General features: G+C 31.0%; 1 protein-coding gene across 1 annotated transcript; it reads right to left on the reverse strand.

Annotated features, from left to right (window-relative positions):
- Positions 1 to 12,906: 12,906 nt before the first annotated feature.
- Positions 12,907 to 15,519, reverse strand: LOC134683272 (uncharacterized). The gene is made up of 2 exons (XM_063542463.1): positions 15,429 to 15,519; positions 12,907 to 14,720 (listed from the first exon to the last, which is right to left on the reverse strand). The coding sequence occupies exon 2, from the start codon at positions 14,704 to 14,706 to the stop codon at positions 13,009 to 13,011; it is 1,698 nt and encodes a 565-aa protein (XP_063398533.1). The 5' UTR covers positions 14,707 to 14,720; positions 15,429 to 15,519; the 3' UTR covers positions 12,907 to 13,008.
- Between the last annotated feature and the right edge of the window lie 6,836 nt (positions 15,520 to 22,355).

Raw genomic sequence — 22,355 nt, forward strand, 5'->3', positions numbered from 1 at the left:
AAATTATTATACATGTTCTGGCTAAGTAAGATCCAGGTAACGCGGATTACCAGACCAAGAAGCACATACTTTATTTAGTTTTTTTTGTCTAACACGTCCGGATATCTAATTCTTATCGATCTTTCTCACACTCAACCACAGAGGGAGATTCATTTTAGATATAAACACGTAAATATATACATAAACGGTGTTGTCCAATTTCAATTTACTCCACAGGTATGGCATTTATGTTAACCAGACACATATTTGGCTTTCAATCAAATGTTGTTTTTTTTTATAATGAATTTTCTTTATTGTAACAAATAGACTAGCACAACATGTATGAACAAAGGTGTACAGAATGGCATTTTCAAACAAAAGAAGTATTAGATAATAAAACAACAATTGAATATATATGATCATGATGATGGTGCAATAGTAGCTTGAAAATAAATAAATATCTTATAACATTGAAGTCTTACTTGTTCTTGCGATATGCATAAGTGGTGTTTCAATCAAATTTTAACATTTATTATTTATTCTATGATAGGGGCACAGGGACTCCAGTATTTGTTATATTCCTCTACAGAGAGGTTTTTAAATGAAATGTTTTTTTCTAAATTCAAGTGTTCCTTTAAATAGTTTTTTAAAGCATTTAAATTTGGCAAAACTTCTTGTAGTTTTGTTCGGTAGATGTAGTATTTCGAAAAAAGAATAATCTTATTTTTAACAAAAATCAATTTAACATTTTCTAAGATACCAAATAAAATAATTATAATATTCAAAGGCAGTTCAATATTTGTCATTTCAAAAATCCAAATGTTTAGTGCATGCCAGAGACTGGCGACCATCGGACAGCTCCAAAATAAATGTTCTATGGTCTCTGGTCCTTCTTTACAAAATGTACACATGTTGTTACTATTTATTTTCATCTTGTAAAGTAGTGAATTAGTTCCCAAAATTCTATGGATAATTCTATATTGGAACCAGCTAAGCTTAGTGCTTTTACTATATTTTGTACACGAAGTGTGTATTTTTTTTCAGTTAATACCAGTCATATTAAGATGGTTCTCCCATTTTTCCTTTGCAGCAAATGTAATATATTTTTCATTCAATATGTTGTACATCTCTTTTGAACCTTTTTTTGATTCAAAAAAGATACTTATGTTAAAAGGTAGTATTGCATGCATTTTTCTCTCGTTTACTTCAATATTTATCGTGTTTAACCACTCATTAAGCGAGTGTGCTATTCCATAATAATGTAAAATATTTGGCCTAAATTGATATAATTGTTGGAAATTTTGAAATGACATAACTTTGCCCTGGTCATCTAACAAATCTTGCACTGTCCAAATTCCCGCATTTGCCCAGTTTTTATAGTAGACTCTTGAACCACCAATTTTAAAGTTTTCTACCTCCCATAAAGAATAAGATAGAATTTCATCAATACATCTTGGTTTTCTAATTTGATTAAGGGTTTTCCAAGCATCAAAAACTTCTTGCCAAAATTTATTTGATGACCTTTTAATAGGCCCAATATAACTTCTTTCAATAAAATTTATTTGCTCCACAATGGAGACTAATCTCACCCACTTTGAATTCGAATTATACAAACGTCTCACCCATGTAAGTTTTAGTCCCTGTATAAATGCTTTTAAATTTAGCATTTTTAAACCACCCTTATAATAATCTTGACATCAAAGATCTCGCTTGACCTTATCTGGTTTATTATCCCAGATAAAAGCATATATTTTATTTGTTAAATTAAGTAACATATTCTCATCTGGACTAGGGATAGATAGAAACAGATGATTTAATTTAGCTATGACCAAAGTTTTTAAAATGGTAATCTTTCCAAAGGGGGTGAGATACTGTTTTGACCATTTTTTTAAAGTGTTGTCTATATTATCTAAAACTGGCCTATAATTTAAATTAATCATTCTATCTAGGTCGACTGAAAAAGTAATTCCAAGTAGTTAAAATGTACTGGAGCCCCATTTCAATCCCCACTTTACACAAATTTGATCCTGACTATGTTTTTTGCTACCTATCCAAATAACACTTGTTTTTTCTATATTTATCTTAAGTCCCGAGATTTCAGCATACAATTGGAGAACACGAAGAAATGCATCGAGCGATTCTGGCGAGCCATCTAATATCAAGGATGTATCATCTGCATATTGAGAAAGTACAAACTCTGTATCATCTATAGTAATACCCTTTATCTCCTTACTATTTCTTACCAAAATGCCTAATATTTCTGCACATAGCAAGAAAATATAAGGGGATAAAGGATCTCCCTGTCTACAGCCTCTCTCTATAGTGAAGAATTCTGACAGACAGCAGTTTTTATATTGTTATAGAAGGTTTAAACCCAGGATATAACAGATTCACCAAAATTAAAATATCTTAATGTATCATAAAGAAATGACCAAGATATGGAATCAAATGCCTTCTCAAAATCAATCAGCAGGAGAATTCCTGGAATATTATTTTCTTCAGTAAAATGTAGAATATCATATAGCAATCGACAATTTTCGCCTATATATCTACCAGGAACAAAACCAGTTTGATCCGAGCTTATTAATTTTGACAAAACAGATTTTATTCTCTCTGCAATACAGCTTGATGCCAATTTATATGTAGAATTAAGTAAAGTAATAGGTCTCCAATTTTTAAGAAATTGTTTTGGTTTACCATCTTTTGGAATACATGTAATCACTCCCTGCCTCTGGGTGACACGATGAATCTCAGGTAGAAATAACCACTTTGAGACGAGACTTCACAGAGTTTGAACAGGGTGTTGCAGGTATGGATCTGCAAATACAAGCAAATGAAGGTGAAAAATTACAAAAACAAAAATACGAACTTCAAACCCAGATGAATGAGTTAAAGGATCAGGTTACATTGCTTGAAAAGCACGAAAGAAAATATAATGTTATGATTTATGGTATTGATGACAGTAATGCAGACGAGAATATCTATTCTGTTACTCGTCAGTTTTTTAGCGAAAATTTAAAAATTGAACAGAGAAAAGCAAATGCCATTCCGATTGCTAATGCTCACCGCGTACCAACAAGGGGTAGTGGACCCAAACCAATTATTGTTCGATTAATCCACTATGGAGATAAACAACTCATTATGTCCAGTGCCCACAATTTAAAAGGTAGTCAAATTCGTATTCTAGATGATCTACCGGTATCCATGAAAGAGGAAAGATTCCTTCTGTCTCACATAGCCTACAAAATACGCAAAAAAGAAAAATTGCAAACACGTATTCGAGATGTCGGGGCACATATGACACTTGAAACCCGTAAAAATAGAGGGGAACCATGGAGCACAAGAGAATGATCAGCGATACAAAACAATATACCTTTTTCTAATTATTTACATGTCTTTATACAAAGTTTTACTTGCAAAACAATAAGCCATTGCCATAGTTATTTGTTTAAATACATACATGTACATGTATAACCTTTTTCTTCATCATATTTTCACAGATACCATTAATAAATTTATACCAAATTGTAAGTATAGAACAGGGAATTTCATTCCAGCTTTATAATCTATTTATGCAAATACTTAATTTTTGGTTTGTGTTTTTTTTTTTTTTTTTTTTTTTTTATTTGTTATTTGCTTTTTATTACTTTAGTTTTGCTTGGTCTCTATGCTTTCTTGCATGATTATCTGCAATATATTGGCAGACACATATCAATGTAAATGCTAATTCTGATTTATATATACATATACTCATTTTCCAATTTGCTGAGTTAAAATTTTTGCCTTTATTAATCATTTATATGTTTATTCTCTGCTGCTTATACATGTATAGTTATTTATAATTTTGCTATTGCTAGTTATTTACTTTTATTCTGAACTGCTATAATGTGCTTAATGCTGTGGTTGCTATATGCTTTCTTTATTTTATCAAATACAGACTGACACAAATGAGTTGAAGTTAGAATATGTAAAGTACAGACCACTTTTAAAGTGATGTTTATTCCAAATTTAAGAATGAGACGCTTGCTTAAAATTATCTTTCCTTGGTTGAGTTTATGGTACATGTACATTATAATGAAATGACTTTACTGTAGTAAGTTTTACACAATCTTTGCTGAAACTTACTTATTAATAAGATATGCATACACAGACTCATAATGTGCAGTCTGTTTTTGACTGTTATATAGTTTTGTTAGTTTTTAAGATATATTGATCATGCATTAACTTGATTTACACTGTGATACAAAAGTTTTGCTACATATATATAGTGACACTACATTTGAAGTCAGTCAGAGTTTTTAATTTTTTGAAATCATCTCTCAACTACGCACTGTTCTTTTAAGCAAGAAATATTAATATTTAGATAAATCTTATATATTTACAACTGCATCTCATAATATCATAGAGAATATTGATCATTAATGGTACAAATGTATCAGAGATATATTGAGTATAAAACATATCTGCCTTCTTAAATAGACATAGGATTATATAAATCTGTGCATTTGACTTGGGAGTTTTAATACTTAAATACAAAGGACAAACATAGAAATTCCAATATCTACATGTAGTCAATTGAACAACTCTGAAAGTCTTGAAATATTGTACATAATAGGCTTATTTAGAATGCATCTAATAGTTCATTTAACTAAAACTGTTTTTCAAAATGAATGAATGCGTTATAAAGACAACATCTTATGATAAAACTATTGACAAATCTGACTGGATCAGATTTGAAGGCAGAACAATGGGCATTTGTATACTTGTGCTTCTTGTGTGATCTTTTCTTTTTTGCCATTAACCACATATAATGGAAAAGTATCTGTGTGTGTTCGAAAGAATGACAGTAAGAAAATTAAATGTAATATGAAATTATAGGAATGAAATAATCTTTCAAAATATGTACATAACATGAACTATACAGATATTCACTGTTGGATGCTCAAATTAAATTTCCATCTGAATCCAATGTATTTATTGAAATTTCTTCTGAGTTATCTCCCATAGACCATTTAGAGTGACTATCCTATACAACAACAGTGAATGTCTCAGAGTGCAAATTTAGTATTTGATTTTTATGTTGGACTTTGTCTTGCTATTGTATTTTATGTTTTCTTATATATGTATTTATTGTAAATTACAAATATGTCTTAAGGTTTCACAGATCTGGAAAAACTATACAGTTTTAAAGGAAAAGAACTTTAAAAGTCCCTTGATTTCACAAATTTCATGGTATATTTATGTATACTCACTAATCATTAGAGTTATAAATATTGATAAAGCTAAACGCATGCATGAAGGGTGATATTCTTAAAATAATTTCTTATAATTGTCAAGGTCTGTATACAAAGGAGAAACGGAGAGATGTTTTGAACTATTTAAAGTCGAAGAAATTTAATGTATATTGTCTTCAGGACACACATTTTACAGAACAAGATGAATTAAATATTAAAAATCAGTGGAAGGGAGAATGCCTTTTCAATTCATTTACATCCAATCAGAGAGGTGTGGCCATCTTTTTTAATGAAAACTTTGAGCTTCAAATTCACAAAGTTAAAAAAGATGAGGGTGGAAATCTTCTTGGATTGGACATTACAATTGAAGAACAAAGAATTACTTTAGTAAATATTTATGGGCCAAATGTAGACATTCCTTGCTTTTATCAAAAGGTGGCTGACATTATTGAGGAATTTGATAACCAATCTTGTATTCTTTGTGGAGATTTTAACCTCATTCAAAGTTTTAATCTTGATACCCATAATTATGTTAATATCAACAACCCAAAGTCTAGAGAAAAAATATTACAGCTAATGGAAAACTTTAATCTAGTTGATCCATTTAGAGAATTATACCCCAATCTGAAAAGATTTACTTGGAGGAAAAAAAAAACCTTTAAATAATCTCGTTTAGATTTTTTTCTGATTTCTGATAATATTTTTCACTTTGTTAATGATGTTAAAATTGATAATAGTTACAGGTCTGATCATTCACCTGTGGTCTTTTATTTCAAGATTAATGAATTTATAAAAGGCAGAGGCCTTTGGAAGTTTAATAATTCCCTTCTTCATGATACTGACTATGTTAAAGAGATAAAAAAACCTCATAAGTATAGTAAAAGAACAATATGCCGTCAAGATATATAGAGATGAAAATTTACAAAATATTGACAACTCTGAAATTGAATTTACTGTTGATGACCAGTTATTTTTAGAAACTCTACTCACAGAAATACGTGGCAAAACTGTTGCATATGCCTCTTATAAAAAAAAGGCGGATATAAAAATTGAAAATGAAATTATTTCAAAATTAAAACAATTAGAAGAAAATGCTCTAACAGTAGAAAATCTGGAAGAGATTGATCAGAAAAAAGCAGAACTTAAAATGTATAGACAAAAGAAAGTTCAGGGACAATATGTTAGGTCAAGAAGTCAGTGGATTGAAGAAGGAGAAAAACCTACTAATTTTTTTTTTAAATCTAGAGACTAGAAATTATATTAATAAGACTATTCAAAAACTTACTTTAGAAAATGGTGTTATAGTGGAGGAACAAAAAGAAATCTTAAATCAGACAAAGGTGTTTTATGAAAAACTTTATAGAAAACAAGATTGTTTAAAAAAGGTTGATTTAACACGGGAATGTTGTTATGACGAGATACCAAAGCTTAGCGAGGATGAAAAGCAATTATTGGAGGGAAATATTAATTTTTCTGAATTAACTGCAGCATTAAAGAGGATGAAAAATAACAAAAGTCCAGGATCTGATGGTTACACTGCAGAATTTTTTTAATTTTTTTGGATTGATATTGGTAAATTTGTCCTTAGATCTATAATTTTTGGGTATGGGAAGGGCCAAATGTCTGTCACCCAGAGGTAGGGAGTGATTACATGTATTCAATCAAATGTAAAGGAATGTTAAGAAGTAATGACAGTTAAAGATATTTGTAACCCAATGATATCATGTTTTGCGTGATAAATCATTATCTGGTTCTATAAAATTCAATTTAGAGTGCAGATCTAAGAAAGACTTTTCTAATACCCGTTAGATTGTTGATTTGGATAGACAATACTTATGCTGTTCCCAAATGGATTGGGTTTCTACAGTTACTGTAGTGAATGTTCACAGTACTCCAAAACTGAGGTGGAGGATACCAAACGGGAACTCAAATTCTAAAGTCAAGGACAAAAAGACATCGCCATTGCAAAAACATGACGTAAAGTCTACAAAACACAACATATAAAAACTGTGAAATCTAAAAACGACTGGAGTACCAGATCCCCTCAAGTAGGTGACAGAAAGATTTGAACCTACGCTGAACTTGACATCCCACTAGTTCCTCATGAAAGTACCCATTGGGATACTTTACGTATAAATCGTTTAAGTCACATTCGAACAAAAAACGGCGTAGGATTATGAAAACAACAATTGGTATATGTCCATCGGTATGAGCACTGCTACAGACTTTCAAAAAATAAACTGATCAAAATACTGTAAAAAACAGTGGAAAAAATATTGAACAAAGACCATCAAATATTGTAGTCCACACCAAAATCCAAATTGACCACACACATAATAGCTTTACAATTTAAAAAAAATGCAACGTCATTTTAATGTAGGAAGACAAGTTTTAATATGAAAGAGGAATATCTCTCTCTTGAAATGTGTTAAATAGTTAGCTTTACATCTACTTGAGGTAATCACAAAATTAAATGTTGTTAACAGAACGTTCCCCATTGAATTTATAAGCAAACCATCAAAAAGTGTTATTGAATGAGAAATGAAAGAACAATATAAATGCATCATCATACGACCGAAATAGGTACCATCGATAAAAAGATGTTACCCTGAGGTAAATCTGCAATAAGAACCAAAAGTATAAGATGTGAACTGGTACAACACCTCGGTTGCTATTAGTTTAAAGGTGTTCATACACACCCAGTTGCTAATTATAGTTTTCGATAAAAACAATTACTGATAGAGGTAAAAAAGTTCATGTGGGGATTAGTTTTGTTACAGAGATTATCGTTATATTCCCTACACCAGGATACATAGTATAAAATGTAACAAACCCATATAGAAAGGAAATATCAACATAAACGTGTGAATAAAACTTAATAGATTATGAGCAGGAAAGTTTTGATATAAATTATTTGTTGCAAATAAATACAAAAAGATAAAAAGGAACTTTTTCCTATTTGATTGCAATTTTAGGAGATTAGTGTAAAAATGTTGTCAATTATTAATCCCCTATGTAATATGCTTGTGCGACTTATCCATCCCTTCAAGAAGAACAATGGAATTGATTCAACAATAATCATAAAGTAAAAGTTATGTTTTCTCTCTAAATATGCATCCTATGTATTTTATAGACAAGGAAATTTGAAAAAAATGACATAATTTAAGTGTTGTCTTCAAGTTTTATAAACCTAAAAACCTTTTACTATTCACAACACAAGAAGGGTTCAACTTGTTGTAAGTTACCCCAACCGATGAGAGTTATCTTCATGTTCAACCATGATCTCAAGAAGTCCCCTTTATATTCCAGAATTACGTTTTGGTAGTTATTTTTAAGTATTGCATTATAAGCCTAAAGTATAAATAATCATTTTATTTAACACAAAAATAAACATGACGTTTATAACAACAGTAGTTCAAATAAAAGAGTTGCAAAACGATTCCATTTAAGTAAGCAGTTATGATAATATGATATGCTTTGTAATTTACTTCTACAAATAGAGCTCATGTTCCATGTTTCTAGAAATATAACAATTGCAATTCATTGTCTTCCATTCGTTTGATGTGTTTGAGCATTGGATTTTTAGTTGGATATTTTTTATGTAACTTTTTCCATAGAATTCCTGTTGACTGAAATACAGTTAACATGTTGAATTGCTCAGCCCTTTTTGAAGTCGCACAATCTGAAACAATGAACGACCGCATCTGTTATTTATTCCCTACATTTCGTAGCTATTATTCCTCGGGACAAACAATTGTTAAAATTCCTCTGAAATGAACGACCACAATTCGATTGGCACGTTGCTGATATTGCTATAATCATCTGGAGAAAGATAAGTAAGACGATCAATCTTTGGGCCATTTTCTAAAAATACAAAACTAATATATAATTACTATAATATTATTCGAATGGTTGTAAAGAAAGATACTTGTATAAAACTATGAACTATAAAAAAAATACAGCGTACCTTAAATACCTAAACGGTTTTCTGCAATTTTGAATCCCAATTTTTTTTCACATCAGAATTATACAGGCGCATTGTGCATTACCCTTTTTCTCCGCTGTGTAATATTCTAGTAAAGATACATATCTCTTTTGAATTGTAGCTAGTCGGATATTGAATATTTTTTGCTGTGTTTTGAAAATAAAAAATACGACAACAATGAGAAATAAAACCAACCAAAATTCATTATTTTCTGAAAATATAATAAACATTTTTTTCGGCAAGTCTCATGTATATCCCTGTTTTTTTGTACGTTTTTTTGTACGTTTATTGAATTTATCTAATACAGATGTGATGCATTATTTCATTATTTGCTGAATTTTCGAAACAAATCTTGCAGTGGCTGCAAAACACGAATCTGAAAGGTAAATAAAATTACAAAAATTATGCCGTGTTAAAAACTTGCAACAATTTTGTGTTGGAGTCTAAAATATTAAAACAGAAAGCTTAAATTCAAAACAAATGTTTCTGCTTATAACCCTTCAATTAAAAATTCATATACTACATTGTGGATTTGTTGCCATGAATTATCATTGAAATGGCCATATTTATAAGCTAACTTTGTACACACCTTTAAATATTTCCAAGTAGAAAGAATTGTCTACACCAAGGAATTGATAACATTAGCTATATTTGAGAAAAAAATTCGAAAACTTGGGCCTTCAAAGCTCTGAAACGCTCAGGGTGCTATACACAGTTTCGTATAAAAAAAATAGGATCCCCCCACTAAAAATAACCATGGAGTGAAAACACTATTTTATTTACATAATTGTATTTGATTGTAAAAATTATTTAATTAGCTTCCAATTGAAATAGGTTGAATGATTAAATAATTTAAAAAAATATATCAAATATACATGTTTTGAGGGGAGACACCACTGTAATATCCTGTGTTTTTTTGGCAGTGAAAATTGAAAACTTATTTGCAGCCACTGTAGCTCTTTCCGAAGTAATAAACCGTATTCTGAAGCGAGAGCTTTTTGTGAACGGCCAGGTAAAACCTATGAATTTCATACAGTTTTGATTATGTCAAATGTGCCTGTGTCTACATGGGTATGCACATGACCTGATTTCAGGTTTTTTAATATTCAGATGAGGCCATTTTCCGAGGCGGCCATTTTCTCTGAAAAGAACTTTTATTTTAATTATATTTAAGGTACGCTGTATTTTTTTTTATAGTTCATAGTTTTATACAAGTATCTTTCTTAACATTACCGCAACTAAGGGTCACTTATACATGATCCCTCAAAATCTGACGTCATAGAAAAAACTGTAGATTGCACCCTCATCAAAATAAAAAAAGATAAAAGTCTGACTTACGATATTATACTGCTTGCTGGTTTCTGCTACAGAGATGAAATATATACCATTCGTTAAGATACTGGAAATGCTCAAAACCTTCATTGTTTTCATATGAACGTTGATATTTACTGTTAAAATTAATTTACACATTTTGATTGTCAGCCTGTAAAATGTTGATAGAATTAATGAAAACAAATATTGCTAATAAGTAGGATTGACAAACAGAAATGCTGAAGTCAATTTAATGATCAATTGATCAAAGTGTTCTGATTAATAAAAAGACACTCTCGCAATACAACACATGCGTTTTTTGAGGGTATGTTACGCATCGGTTATCTCGAATTAGTAGTGATATCGTTGAAATAATTTTTCTATTTAGTGTTACTGGTCATCTTGTGCGTCATTTCGGTCATTTGGCGGATTTTTTGTTGATAAAACTTAATTTTCATTTGTTTTATACTACAATCCGGTCAAGTTTTGCGTGACTTTTTCCAAGCGCCTTTACTGAAGTAATTTGGCTAATTTAGAGTAATTATCTTTCAAATCCATGTTTCCTTTCTCCATTGTTCTCGGCACATCTATCAAGAAAAAATCATAACAAATACAAATAAAAGTATGATATTGGAATTTATTCGATTTAGAATGATACAAACACTTTTATCAAATATTTTGATGGCTCTTCGGTATTGAAGGCGATTAAAGCCAATCTTTCACCGAAACAAATGCATATTATTTCATTTTTGTAGTCAATGATTATTTGATTGCAATGATTTTGTAAAAGTAACTTTCTAGACACAATGGTTTTCTTACAAGATATCCTTTTATTTTTTTTTTATCTGTTTTATCAAACTATGTTCTTTTACTCCTACCATAGGATATATTTTTTTTTTCATGTTCAGGAGGGGCAAATCCAATCAGATTGGCTGTACAATATCATGTACCAAAAATTTCAAGAACTAATAGCAATTGAATATTATACAAATATCAGTCAAACATATATACATGCCATAGAAAAAAAATTATTCGTTGAGTGTACATGTATTTTCACTTGTGTTTATATGTTTATTATTGAGTTAAGTCATTTCAATTGATACGTTTAAGTGTGTCTTTTTATAGTTTCGGATAAGGATTAAGGTTTAAACCAGCTGCACTTGTTTACATCCAAGCTGTATCAAGTATAGTTGCCGTCACGTAAAATTGGCACAATGATTTTTCAATATCAGCCGCGTTCACTCGAGAAGATGTTTTTCAATTAGCGGAAGAAAAATCCAGTCCAAATATCCACTACTGTCCTACCTTTTATTGTGTTTGCACTGTATAATCCTGACCTTCACATTTTTCAAGATTATTATATTGTGAAACCGCCATCTTGGTTTCTATGAGAATCCCCGATTTTCATAACATTCGTTACTCTCCGGTAATATCATTGTCATTGATGATACAATTTCCCGCGCTTTTTGCATAAAGATGATGAAAAGCTCCGAGAGACACGAGAAAATGGACAGCACGTGGAGTTCCGCGGAAACACTTCCGGTAATAACAATGTCGGATTCCACATACAAAATAATCTTGAATTATGTAAAGGTCAGGATTATACAGTGCAAACACAATAAAAGGTAGGACAGTAGTTAATTTTTGGAATGATATTTGGTTCCGCTCAATGAAAAACGTCATCTTGAATGAATGCGGTTGTTAGTTTAAAAAATTTCAAAAACATTATGCCAATTTTACGAGTCGGCGACTATAATAAACCTGATATTTAGTAGTTGTCGTTTGTTGATGTGGTTCATAAGTATTCCTCGTCTCGCGTTTTATTTTAATTTAGATTAGACTGTTGGGTTTCCCGTTTGAATGGTTGTATACTTGTAATTTCATTCGTTTAAATGGACAGTCCATGAGAATGGAATGAATTCTTCCTGGGTGTTTTTATCATATGTAGCATAAAAGGGGTAAGGTTTTCCCACTTCAAATTTCCTTTCGCGTTATTTTATTGCTCATGTAATCATTCAGCACGACTGCGTCAATCTGAACAGTCGAATTTTCTTGTTAAATTTTACTTCTGGTTAATGTTTATTCAGCTTTACATTTGAAGAGGTTTTTGTTTGATAAATATGTTTGAATTATATATCATATGTGCAGATATATGACTGTATGAATTATGCTTATTTCTTATTACATAAAGAGCATCGGCGTTGTCGTGCGACTATCCACTTTACAAAGTCTTTGGTATTTATTATAGCCGTTTATGGCGTGTTTGAACATGCACAGGAATGCTTGTACAATTGATATTTTTATTAATTAATTTTATTAGATTAAAATCCAAATATTTTAGCTAAACAAAACTATGTTTCTTGGTGAAAGAACATCATGCATAATTTGACAAAAATATTTTTTTTTTAGAAAAACAAATACAGCATTAAGATATCAAACGGCTGTTATTAGCTCAGTTTAGTTAATAAAGTTTATCTCGTTAAGTTAAATTATCAGTATTTATATCAAAGTAAAAGTCATTGCCTTTTTACTAAAATTTGATACTAGTAACTGATTTGTATTTCTGTTATAATCAAGGGATATAGGTAGACTAAGACCATCACTGACTGTAGCTATCTCTTTGTATTGATGTCCATCAGAAGATATAACTACTACATTTTTCGACGATTCTCCTACTACGTAAACATTACCATCATTGTCGACCGATACACCTCTCAGACCGATGAGGACTCGTTCGTTCTGAAATGTCCATTCTACTGTACCTTGTAGATCATAACATGTTACGGATTGTGATTTGTTGTTTGTATGGAAAATTTTGTCACCAAATATTGCCACGTAACAAGACGCTGGTATTTGATTATCGCGGACTATATCAGTAATTGAGCTGCTGTGCAGATTGATCAGTTGAATTCCTTTTCCTGCTGCGGAACAAATTAGTTTGCCTTCTGATGTCACTCCTATACCGTAATACTTAGAATCGACTGGTATAATTTTCTTGATTTGTTTGCTTTGTATATCTATGATTATGATACATTTCGTATCAGACTCTCCTGATGTTACAGCAAGTGTGTTGTCGTGACTGATGTACGCTACGTCAAATGCATATGTTCTTGTATTTACTTGAAAGTCCTTCTTGCTGTTCAAGTCGAATACTCGAACAACTTTCCCATAGTTATGCGAAAACGCCATTTTACCATTTGGTAACATGCAACAGCCCCGAATGTAATTTCCTATGTCATTAATAGTTTGAAGCAATTTCAAATTGATATTGTCAACTGATTTGGATGATATGTGCGGAAGCATTATTTGGGCTTGTTTGTTTTTCTTCCTTGTGAGAACTACATCGCATGTTTTTTTTTCAATTTTTACTTCTCCAAAATTCTTGATACGATTGTCTAAATCTTGCATGGCGGCATTGGCAGTGTACGAGAGTTCGCATTTTTTAAAGTTTTCACTGTTTATTAATGATTGCAGAAATTCGTCTTTGCTAGCGAGGTTTTTTTCTAGCTCCTTCATGGAAATAAATGCCTGAAGATCTGTAGCATGTAGCTTGATATTTTCAATGTTTGTTCGGGATTCAGTTATCTCATTTTCATTTTTCTTCAATAAGTTCAGTAGTTGGCTGATTATCGTACTTTCCTTTAATTCGGTTTCATTTAACCTTTTTAAAATGTCGTTTTGTATTTTGTCTAAATGATTGTTGACTGTCATTCTGGTTTGTTTGATTTCTTTTTCAATTTGCGTTTTATTTTCGGATAATCTCTTCAAGTTGTTTTCTCTGTCATTTCGGATTATTTGAATATTGGTGGAAAGTTCTACAAATGAATGCTCTATTTCGTAAAAGGCATTTGAAAGTTTAATGTTTGGAATAACATCAACCAATTTGTCGAAGTCTCGACATTCCATATGATTTTCTACAATGCAACTACCACAGCAAAGGCATTCATGCTTTTTGCAATAAATTGTAAATTTCTCATTATGTTTGTCACAGGTTTGAGTGATTTTAACAATATCACATGGTATTTTCTGGTACTCACTTATTGGCAGCGTGCAATGTTTTCGTGTTCCCTTTGACCGACTATGGTGGTCTTTGCATTCAGAACAAAGCCCTTCGTCACATTCAAAACACCAGATTGTGGATGATTTGGTAATATTACTTTGATCACAAACACCACATAGGGGTGTCGATGATGCCATGGTTACCAATAATACTGAAAACAAAACAATTGAATTATAAAATTAAAGTATTTCTCAATCTCTTCAAATATATGTATCCCATCATCAATTATAGCATTTCTTGAATTTGTCTTGTGTTATAAGTTACAGGAGAAGAAACTTAACTAAATATGCTTTACCCTCATATTCTATAAATTGTAAGAAACGATGGTAATTCAGGACAAATATTACTTACACGAAACATTAAAGTAGACAGAATAAAGATAATTTAAACATAAACTATTTGCTTTTAGACATTGAGTTGTTTGAGATGAGAGGAATTTAAACAATTGCTTAGCGAAGATTTCCCCGCTCACCAAATTAACGGTTATATTATCAGCGAGATACAAAGATGAACGTCCTTTTGTTTTGCTTTTTTTGCTTGTTTGATATCATACTCTGACGTCTCCAAATTAAATAGGACCTCCTGTCAAAACGAATGATATATAATACAACCATTACAATGATATTTGTCATTAAATGTAAATGCATGAGTTATGAAAAGGACAACTTTAATCAAAGATAGTACCAACTATGCCAGATATACACGAAGTCTAGATGATTAAATTTAGATGATGATTATCTCCCTTGTACATGTTGTGTAATTGTAATTCTGAACACATATTGTTTAAACAATTGCATATTTACTGTCGTTAATTAACATATTAAATGTACATCATACATGTATTACATATCATACATACCAAGTTATTACTTTAAAGGAGTAAAACGACTGTAAAATGTGAACTTCTAGCAGGAAGGTAAACACCAGGTAAATGTACAGTATAATGCGACTTGTTATGACGTTTATCTCTAGGATATATATATATATAGTTATCAAGTGATATTGGCGGTAAATTCAAACCAGGAACATCTTAATTGTAAAAAAATAGGCGAATTGTCAGAATAACGATAACTGCCACTTTATTTAATTGATAAAATACTTTAAAATATAAACATACTTTATTTATTGAACCGGGTTAACTACATGAAAAATCATAGATCTGAAACTATTATACCTGCCAATTATTTGAAAAAAAAACCGGTCGTCATTCCCATTTGAATATACGAATGTCTCCCAGACTTTCAATTGCACGGTATGACTTGTGCACATATATATGTTAGGTGTGAATTATATGATTACCAAGTAAGAAAAAAAAAGAATTTAGATTGAAACCTTGTACGAAGTAAGTTAAATAGTTACAACATAACAGGATTCCAAACTCTTTAAAAATAATTCATTCCCCATGTGAAATAAAATATGAATAACTCAATAGATTTGTATTGAATAAATAATATGGTTACTTTAAACGAGAAATTGTTGGACATTAAGTTACAGGACATAAGATGATACTATATATTTGTAGATTTAATTCTTTTATTGTATGTCTCATTTTATGCAAAACAGGAAGGAAAATTATAATTGCAAATGCCAATTTCTCTTACTAAACAAACGTTCTGTCTGATTGTATTACATTTGTTTTTTTTTAAATTTCAAATCAATTAGATATTGTTCATATCATAGAGACAAAGACGGGGTATTCGCTTTTGACCATGCAAAATCAAAGATTAAAAATGTAAGTCAACTCAATCATTCTTACTTCGAATTATTATTCATATCATCGTTTTGGAATTTATAAATTTAATGTAACAGTATTGAAATAAAATACAATAAAAAAAATGTTTGAAATAGTAATGAAGAGCTGTATTTAATTGTCAGTAACAGCGAGTGATATACGTAATTTGAATAATTTTTCTTTTTGTATCATATGGGTAAACATATAATGACGCGAAAATGTAATTGTTAATAGTGTTGAGTGTCAGGTCCCGTCGATATATCATGTCCCTAGCTGGATAGATAATTTTTCCAAAGGAACATTTGTTGAAAGAGGTGAGACTTGTATACTGGAAGAGCAGGGGATCACAAAAGACACCTTTCTTCAAAACCTCTCGAAAATCATTAAACTATTTTAGTGAATAGAACTGCAAACCATTAGTTCAACTTGTTTACATTTTAGTAAGTTACTTCATAGAAAATTGAAAACAACACGTTTAATAATTCCATGCGTCCGAAACGCTTTTCTGGAATTACTTTTATCAGGGACGCTCAAAGCCAAACATTTGAAATCCGAAGATGTAGAAGTACCAAAACTGTTGAAGAGGCATATGACAAAAATACCTAAAACAAATAGACAAATTCAGCTAAAGTCAACTTTGCCTGAGGGAGTTGAAACCTTAGTTTCTGAATAATTTCAAAATCTATAAACGGACATTTTAAGAAAAGTTTGTTAAATCATGTCAGTGCCGAAGTACTGACTACTGAGCTGATGATATTTTCGGGGACTGATAGTCCACCAGCAGAGGTATCGACCCAGTGATGTAAAAAATTGAAAACAACACGTTTAATAATTCCATGCGTCCGAAGCGCTTTTCTGGATTTATCTTCATCAGGGACGCTTCAAAGCCAAACATTTGAAATCCGAAAATGTATAAGTACCGAAACCGTTGAAGAGCTATATGACAAGAATACCTAAAATAAATAGCCAAATTTATCTAAAGTCAATTTTGCATGAGGGAGCTGAAACCTTAGTTTCTGAATAATTTCAAAATTTACAAACGGACAATTCTAGAAAAGATTGTTAACTCATGTCAGTAACGAAGTACTGACTACTGAGCTGATGATACCTTCGGGGAATGATCGTCCACCAGCAGAGGTATCGACCCAGTGATGTAAAAAATTGAAAACAACACGTTACATAATTACGTGCGTCCGAAACGCTTTTCTGGAATAACCTTCATCAGGGATGCTCAAAGCCACACATTTGAAATCCGATAATGTATAGGTTCCGAAACCGTCGAAGAGCTATATGACAAAAATACCTATAATAAATAGCCAAATTCATCTAAATTCAACTTAGCCTGAGGGAGTTGAAACCTTAGTTTCTGAATAATTTCTAAATTTATAAACGGACAAATTTAGAAAAGTGTGTAAAATCATGTCAGTGCCGAAGTACTGACTACTGAGCTGATAATACCCTCGGGGACTGATAGTCAACCAGCAGAGGTATCGACTCAGTGATGTAAAAAATTGAAAACAACACGTTAAATAATTCCATGCGTCGGAAGCGCTTTTGTGGATTTACCTTCAGCAGGGACGCTCAAGGCCAAACATAAGAAATCCGAAGATGTATAAATACCGAAATCGTTGAAGAACTATATGACAAAAGTACCTACAATAAATAGTCAAATTCATCTAATATAAAGTCAACTTTGCCTAAGGGAGTTGATACCTTAGTTTCTGAATAATTTCAAAATTGATAAACGGACAGCTTTAGAAAAGTTTGTTAAATCATGTAAGTACCGAAGTACTGACTACTGAGCTGTAGATACCCTCAGGGACTGATAGTCCATCAGCATAAGTTTCGACCCAGTGATGTAAAAAAATTGTAAACAACACGTTTAATAATTCCATGCGTCCGAGGCACTTTTCTGGATTTACCTTCATCAGTAACGCTCAAAGCCAAACATTTGAAATCTGAAGATTTATTCAGGATAATAGTCATGATAGTACGTCCAGTCCTCGAAATTGATTAATTTGGGTTACGAAATAACCAATGTTTTTTAATTTGAGCATATTGCTGTGAAAATTTTATTTTTATATTGTCTAGATGTAAAGGGGGTTGATTGAGATATCACAAAATATAATTTATACCCATACCATTGTTGCGACTATATAAATTCAGGAGCCTCTGAACTTTGTAATTCTTGTTTGCTTTTGTAACTTTGGGTTATTTTATATGTTTCTGAGTTTAGTGTGACGTTTTTTGCTAAGGTAGTACATTCTTTTGCTAGTAGCAAGCGTCCGGCTGCAATATTGTGTCGCTGTGTTAAAGACCCATTTGTGGCCTTGTGCTGTGTTTTGCTACTTGGTCAGATTATTCTCTCTTTGACCCACTTCAAGTTTTATTTGTTTTTGTTTAGATGTCTTATTGATCAAGTTAAGCCATTCAATTGATAATTTATAGTAAATCTTTGTACGTTGTGGTGTAACACTCCTGTATTTGGAAAGGGCTTAGGTTGGCGCCTGTTAGAACGTTTAAACCAGCTGTTTACAGTCAGTGGTTTTCCTGATGTAAGTATTTTGCACTAGTCATCATGGAGTTCTTTATAGATTCATTGTGACTTGGATAGAGAGATGTTTCATTGTCACACAAAAGTTTTCTTATTTGTATGTATCCAAACGTCTAGCAGCTGATATTGTATCCTCAGTATGTTCATGGTCGGTTGTACATGTTGTAACCATTCTATATAGTACAATGTGTTATAACTTCAAAACGCGGATACCAGACGGAGAAGCAAGGCAACACATAATTTCATGGAGTTCTTTGGTCTGATAGGTGCGGATATCTAATTACTTACAATCCTCTTCACACTAAATGATTGAGAAAGATTCATTTTGGATATAGAAAACATAAATTTGTCAAATTCTCATTGACTAAACATGTAGCGAATCAAGCATAAAGCGGATAAGAATTAAAATCTCATAAGTGCATTTATGTTAACGAGACACATGTTTTGCTACAAATCAAATGTTAAGGAATGTAAAGAGACAAAGAAAATTTAAATATATTTGTAACCCACTTATTTTATATTTTACGTGATAAACCATTGTCCGTCTCTATAATAGTCAATCAATATCGCAGATTTAAGGTGGTACCTAACACTACAGGGAGATAACTATGTAAAGTCAGCTAAACGTTTTAATTACGTTGTGTTGTAAAGGGAATATTAAACTTCTCAATGATCAAAATTGGTGTTTGTCAAACTGCTATATAACCAGTGTTAATTTTCTGATAAAATGTTTGGTTCAAAATTTTTGAAATATTTATATTATTGTTAAAAAGGGTCAAAGTAAATACTTTGTCAAAATTTTATGAAGATTAAACGAGCCAAATTAATTTTAGTGAAAGTGTTGGGTACCACCTTAAGAAAGACATTTCTAATAGATGAGAAATTCACTTCATATTGTTGATTTGAATTGACAATAATTCTACTGTTTCAAAATTGGTGGTGTTACTTCAGTAGAAAATGTCCACAGTACTACAAAACATAGGCAAAAGATACTAAAAGGTATATCAAAATCATAACGTCATAGCGAAACGAAAAGACAAAAGGACATACTATAATGTACAGTTTACAACATACAACATATCAATATAAAGACTGAGCAACGAAGCAAGTCATGTTTGGGTAGACATTGAAGAAAAAGCTGGTCCTACTTCAAACTAAACATCCCTCTAGTTGCTAATGAAAGTACCCATTAGGATAAGAATTAATCGGTCAATTTACATTCGAAAAAAAGGCCGTTGCAGGATTGTTGGAACGACAAAAGGTACATATCTATTGGTATCAACAGTACTTCAAAGATTAAGATAAAACTGATAGAAATACTTAGATACAGAGTGGTGAAAATGTACAACAAAGACCATACAATATTGTAGTCTACACCGAAATCCAAATTGACTACACACATAAAATCTTTACAATTTAAAAAAGAAACGTCATAATAATGCAGGTAGACAAGTTTTGATATGAAAGAGGAATACTAGTATCTTTCTCTAAAAATAGTTAGTTTCACATAAACTAAAGGTAAATCACAAAATTAAATGTTGTTAAAAGAAAGTCTCCCATTGAATTTATATGCAATTCATTCAAAAGTTTTAAAGAATGAGTATTGTAAGAACATCATAAAAGCATCACCATCCGACCGAAATAGGTACCATCACGGGTAACCCAACTTCTAGTACAAATAATGATAAAAGTGTGACCATGAGATGAATCTGCAATGAGAACCAAACGGATACGATATGTGAACTGGTACAACACCTCGGTTGCTATAAGTTTAAAGTTTTGAATACACACTCATTTGCTATATACATGACATGATAGTCTTTGATACACAATTTACTAAAAGAGGTTAACAAGTGTATGTGAGGATTAGTTTGTTTTACCGAGATTATCGTTCAGTTCACCGGGAAACATAGTTCAAAATGCAACACATTCATATAAAAAGTAAAAATCAACATAAACTTGTAAATAAAAATTGATAAGTGGTGAGTAGGAAACGATTGATATAAATTAATCGTATGAAATAAATAAAAAAAAAATAAAAAAGGATTTTTTTCGTATTTGATTGCTATTTTGGTAAATTAGTGTTGAAATGTTGACAATCATAAATCTCCCATGTAGTTAATTGTGAAAACTTATTCATCCCTTCAAGAATAACAATTTAATTGATTCAACAATTAAACATAAAATAATAGTTTTCTCTCTAAATGTACATTCTATAAATTTTAACGACAAGGTATTTTGAAAAAATAATATTATTTTTGTTTTGTCTTCGTGTTTTATGAAATTAAAAGCATATAATAACATGCAAAAAAAAAACGAATGATTCAACTTGTTGCAAATCATCCAAACCAATATCTGAAGGATAACCACTTTTAATGCCACATTTACGTTTTGATGTTCTTGGTATTTATTCTTCAACTTATGATATACCAGATCTCATTTCGGACGCCATCATATTGAAATATTGCATGATAAACTTAAAGTACAAAAGATCATTTTATTTAAAGAAAATATACATTACTGCGTTTTACTCAGCAGTAGTCTAAATAAAAGAGTTGCATAACGATTAAATCTTATTAATCAGTTATGAATATATAATATGATTTGTAGTTTACTTATAAGAATATAGCTTATATACCAGGTAATGAAAAATATGATATTTGTTATCAATTCGTTTGATGTGTTTGACCTTTTGAATTGCCATAAGAGTATGTACTTTCCGTTTTGAATACTCCTTTGAGTTCTGTTTTTTATGTTTATTTTTTTCCGTAAAATTCCTCTTCACTTGAGTACAGTTTATATGCAGAATTTCTCAGCCTTGTTTAAAGTCACACAACCTGAAACAATGAACAACTGCATCTGTTATTTCCTCCCTACATTTTGAAGCCATAATTCCTCGTTTCAAACAATTGTTAAAATTTCTCTGAAATGAACGACCACAATTCGATTGGCACGTTGCTGATATTGCTACGATCATCTGGAGAAAAATAAGTGCGACGATTAATCTTTGTGCCATTTTCTGAAAATATAAAATTAATAAAAAATTGAATATTATTTAGATGAGTCTAAAAAGACTTAAACGTGTTTCTGAAATTTCGTTTTCAATATTATTTTCATAGCAAAATTCACACAGGAGTTTAAGGCATTAACCCGCGTTCCATTTGTTAATTCCCCCTCTAAATCCAAGTGTTTTAACATATAAACTAGTTAAGTTATTTTCACTTATTCTTGGTGTTCCTGAGTTTAATAACTGTTATTGTAAAAAGTATGAACTGAAGAAAAAATGTGTAGAAATTCAAATTTTGAGAAAAAAAGACAAAATGCAAGTAAATATATTGAATACTATTGAATATAAGCTAGTCGGATTTCTATTTGTTTCCTGCCTTATTGTTAAAAAATGAGACTATGATGAGAACGACAAGATACAATAAAATTCAATTGAACAATAGAATGTTTCACATCACATATATACTACAAACATACAAAAAAAGAGTAATATC

This window comes from Mytilus trossulus, chromosome 9, assembly GCF_036588685.1.
Source record: "Mytilus trossulus isolate FHL-02 chromosome 9, PNRI_Mtr1.1.1.hap1, whole genome shotgun sequence".
Lineage (NCBI taxonomy): Eukaryota > Metazoa > Mollusca > Bivalvia > Mytilida > Mytilidae > Mytilus > Mytilus trossulus.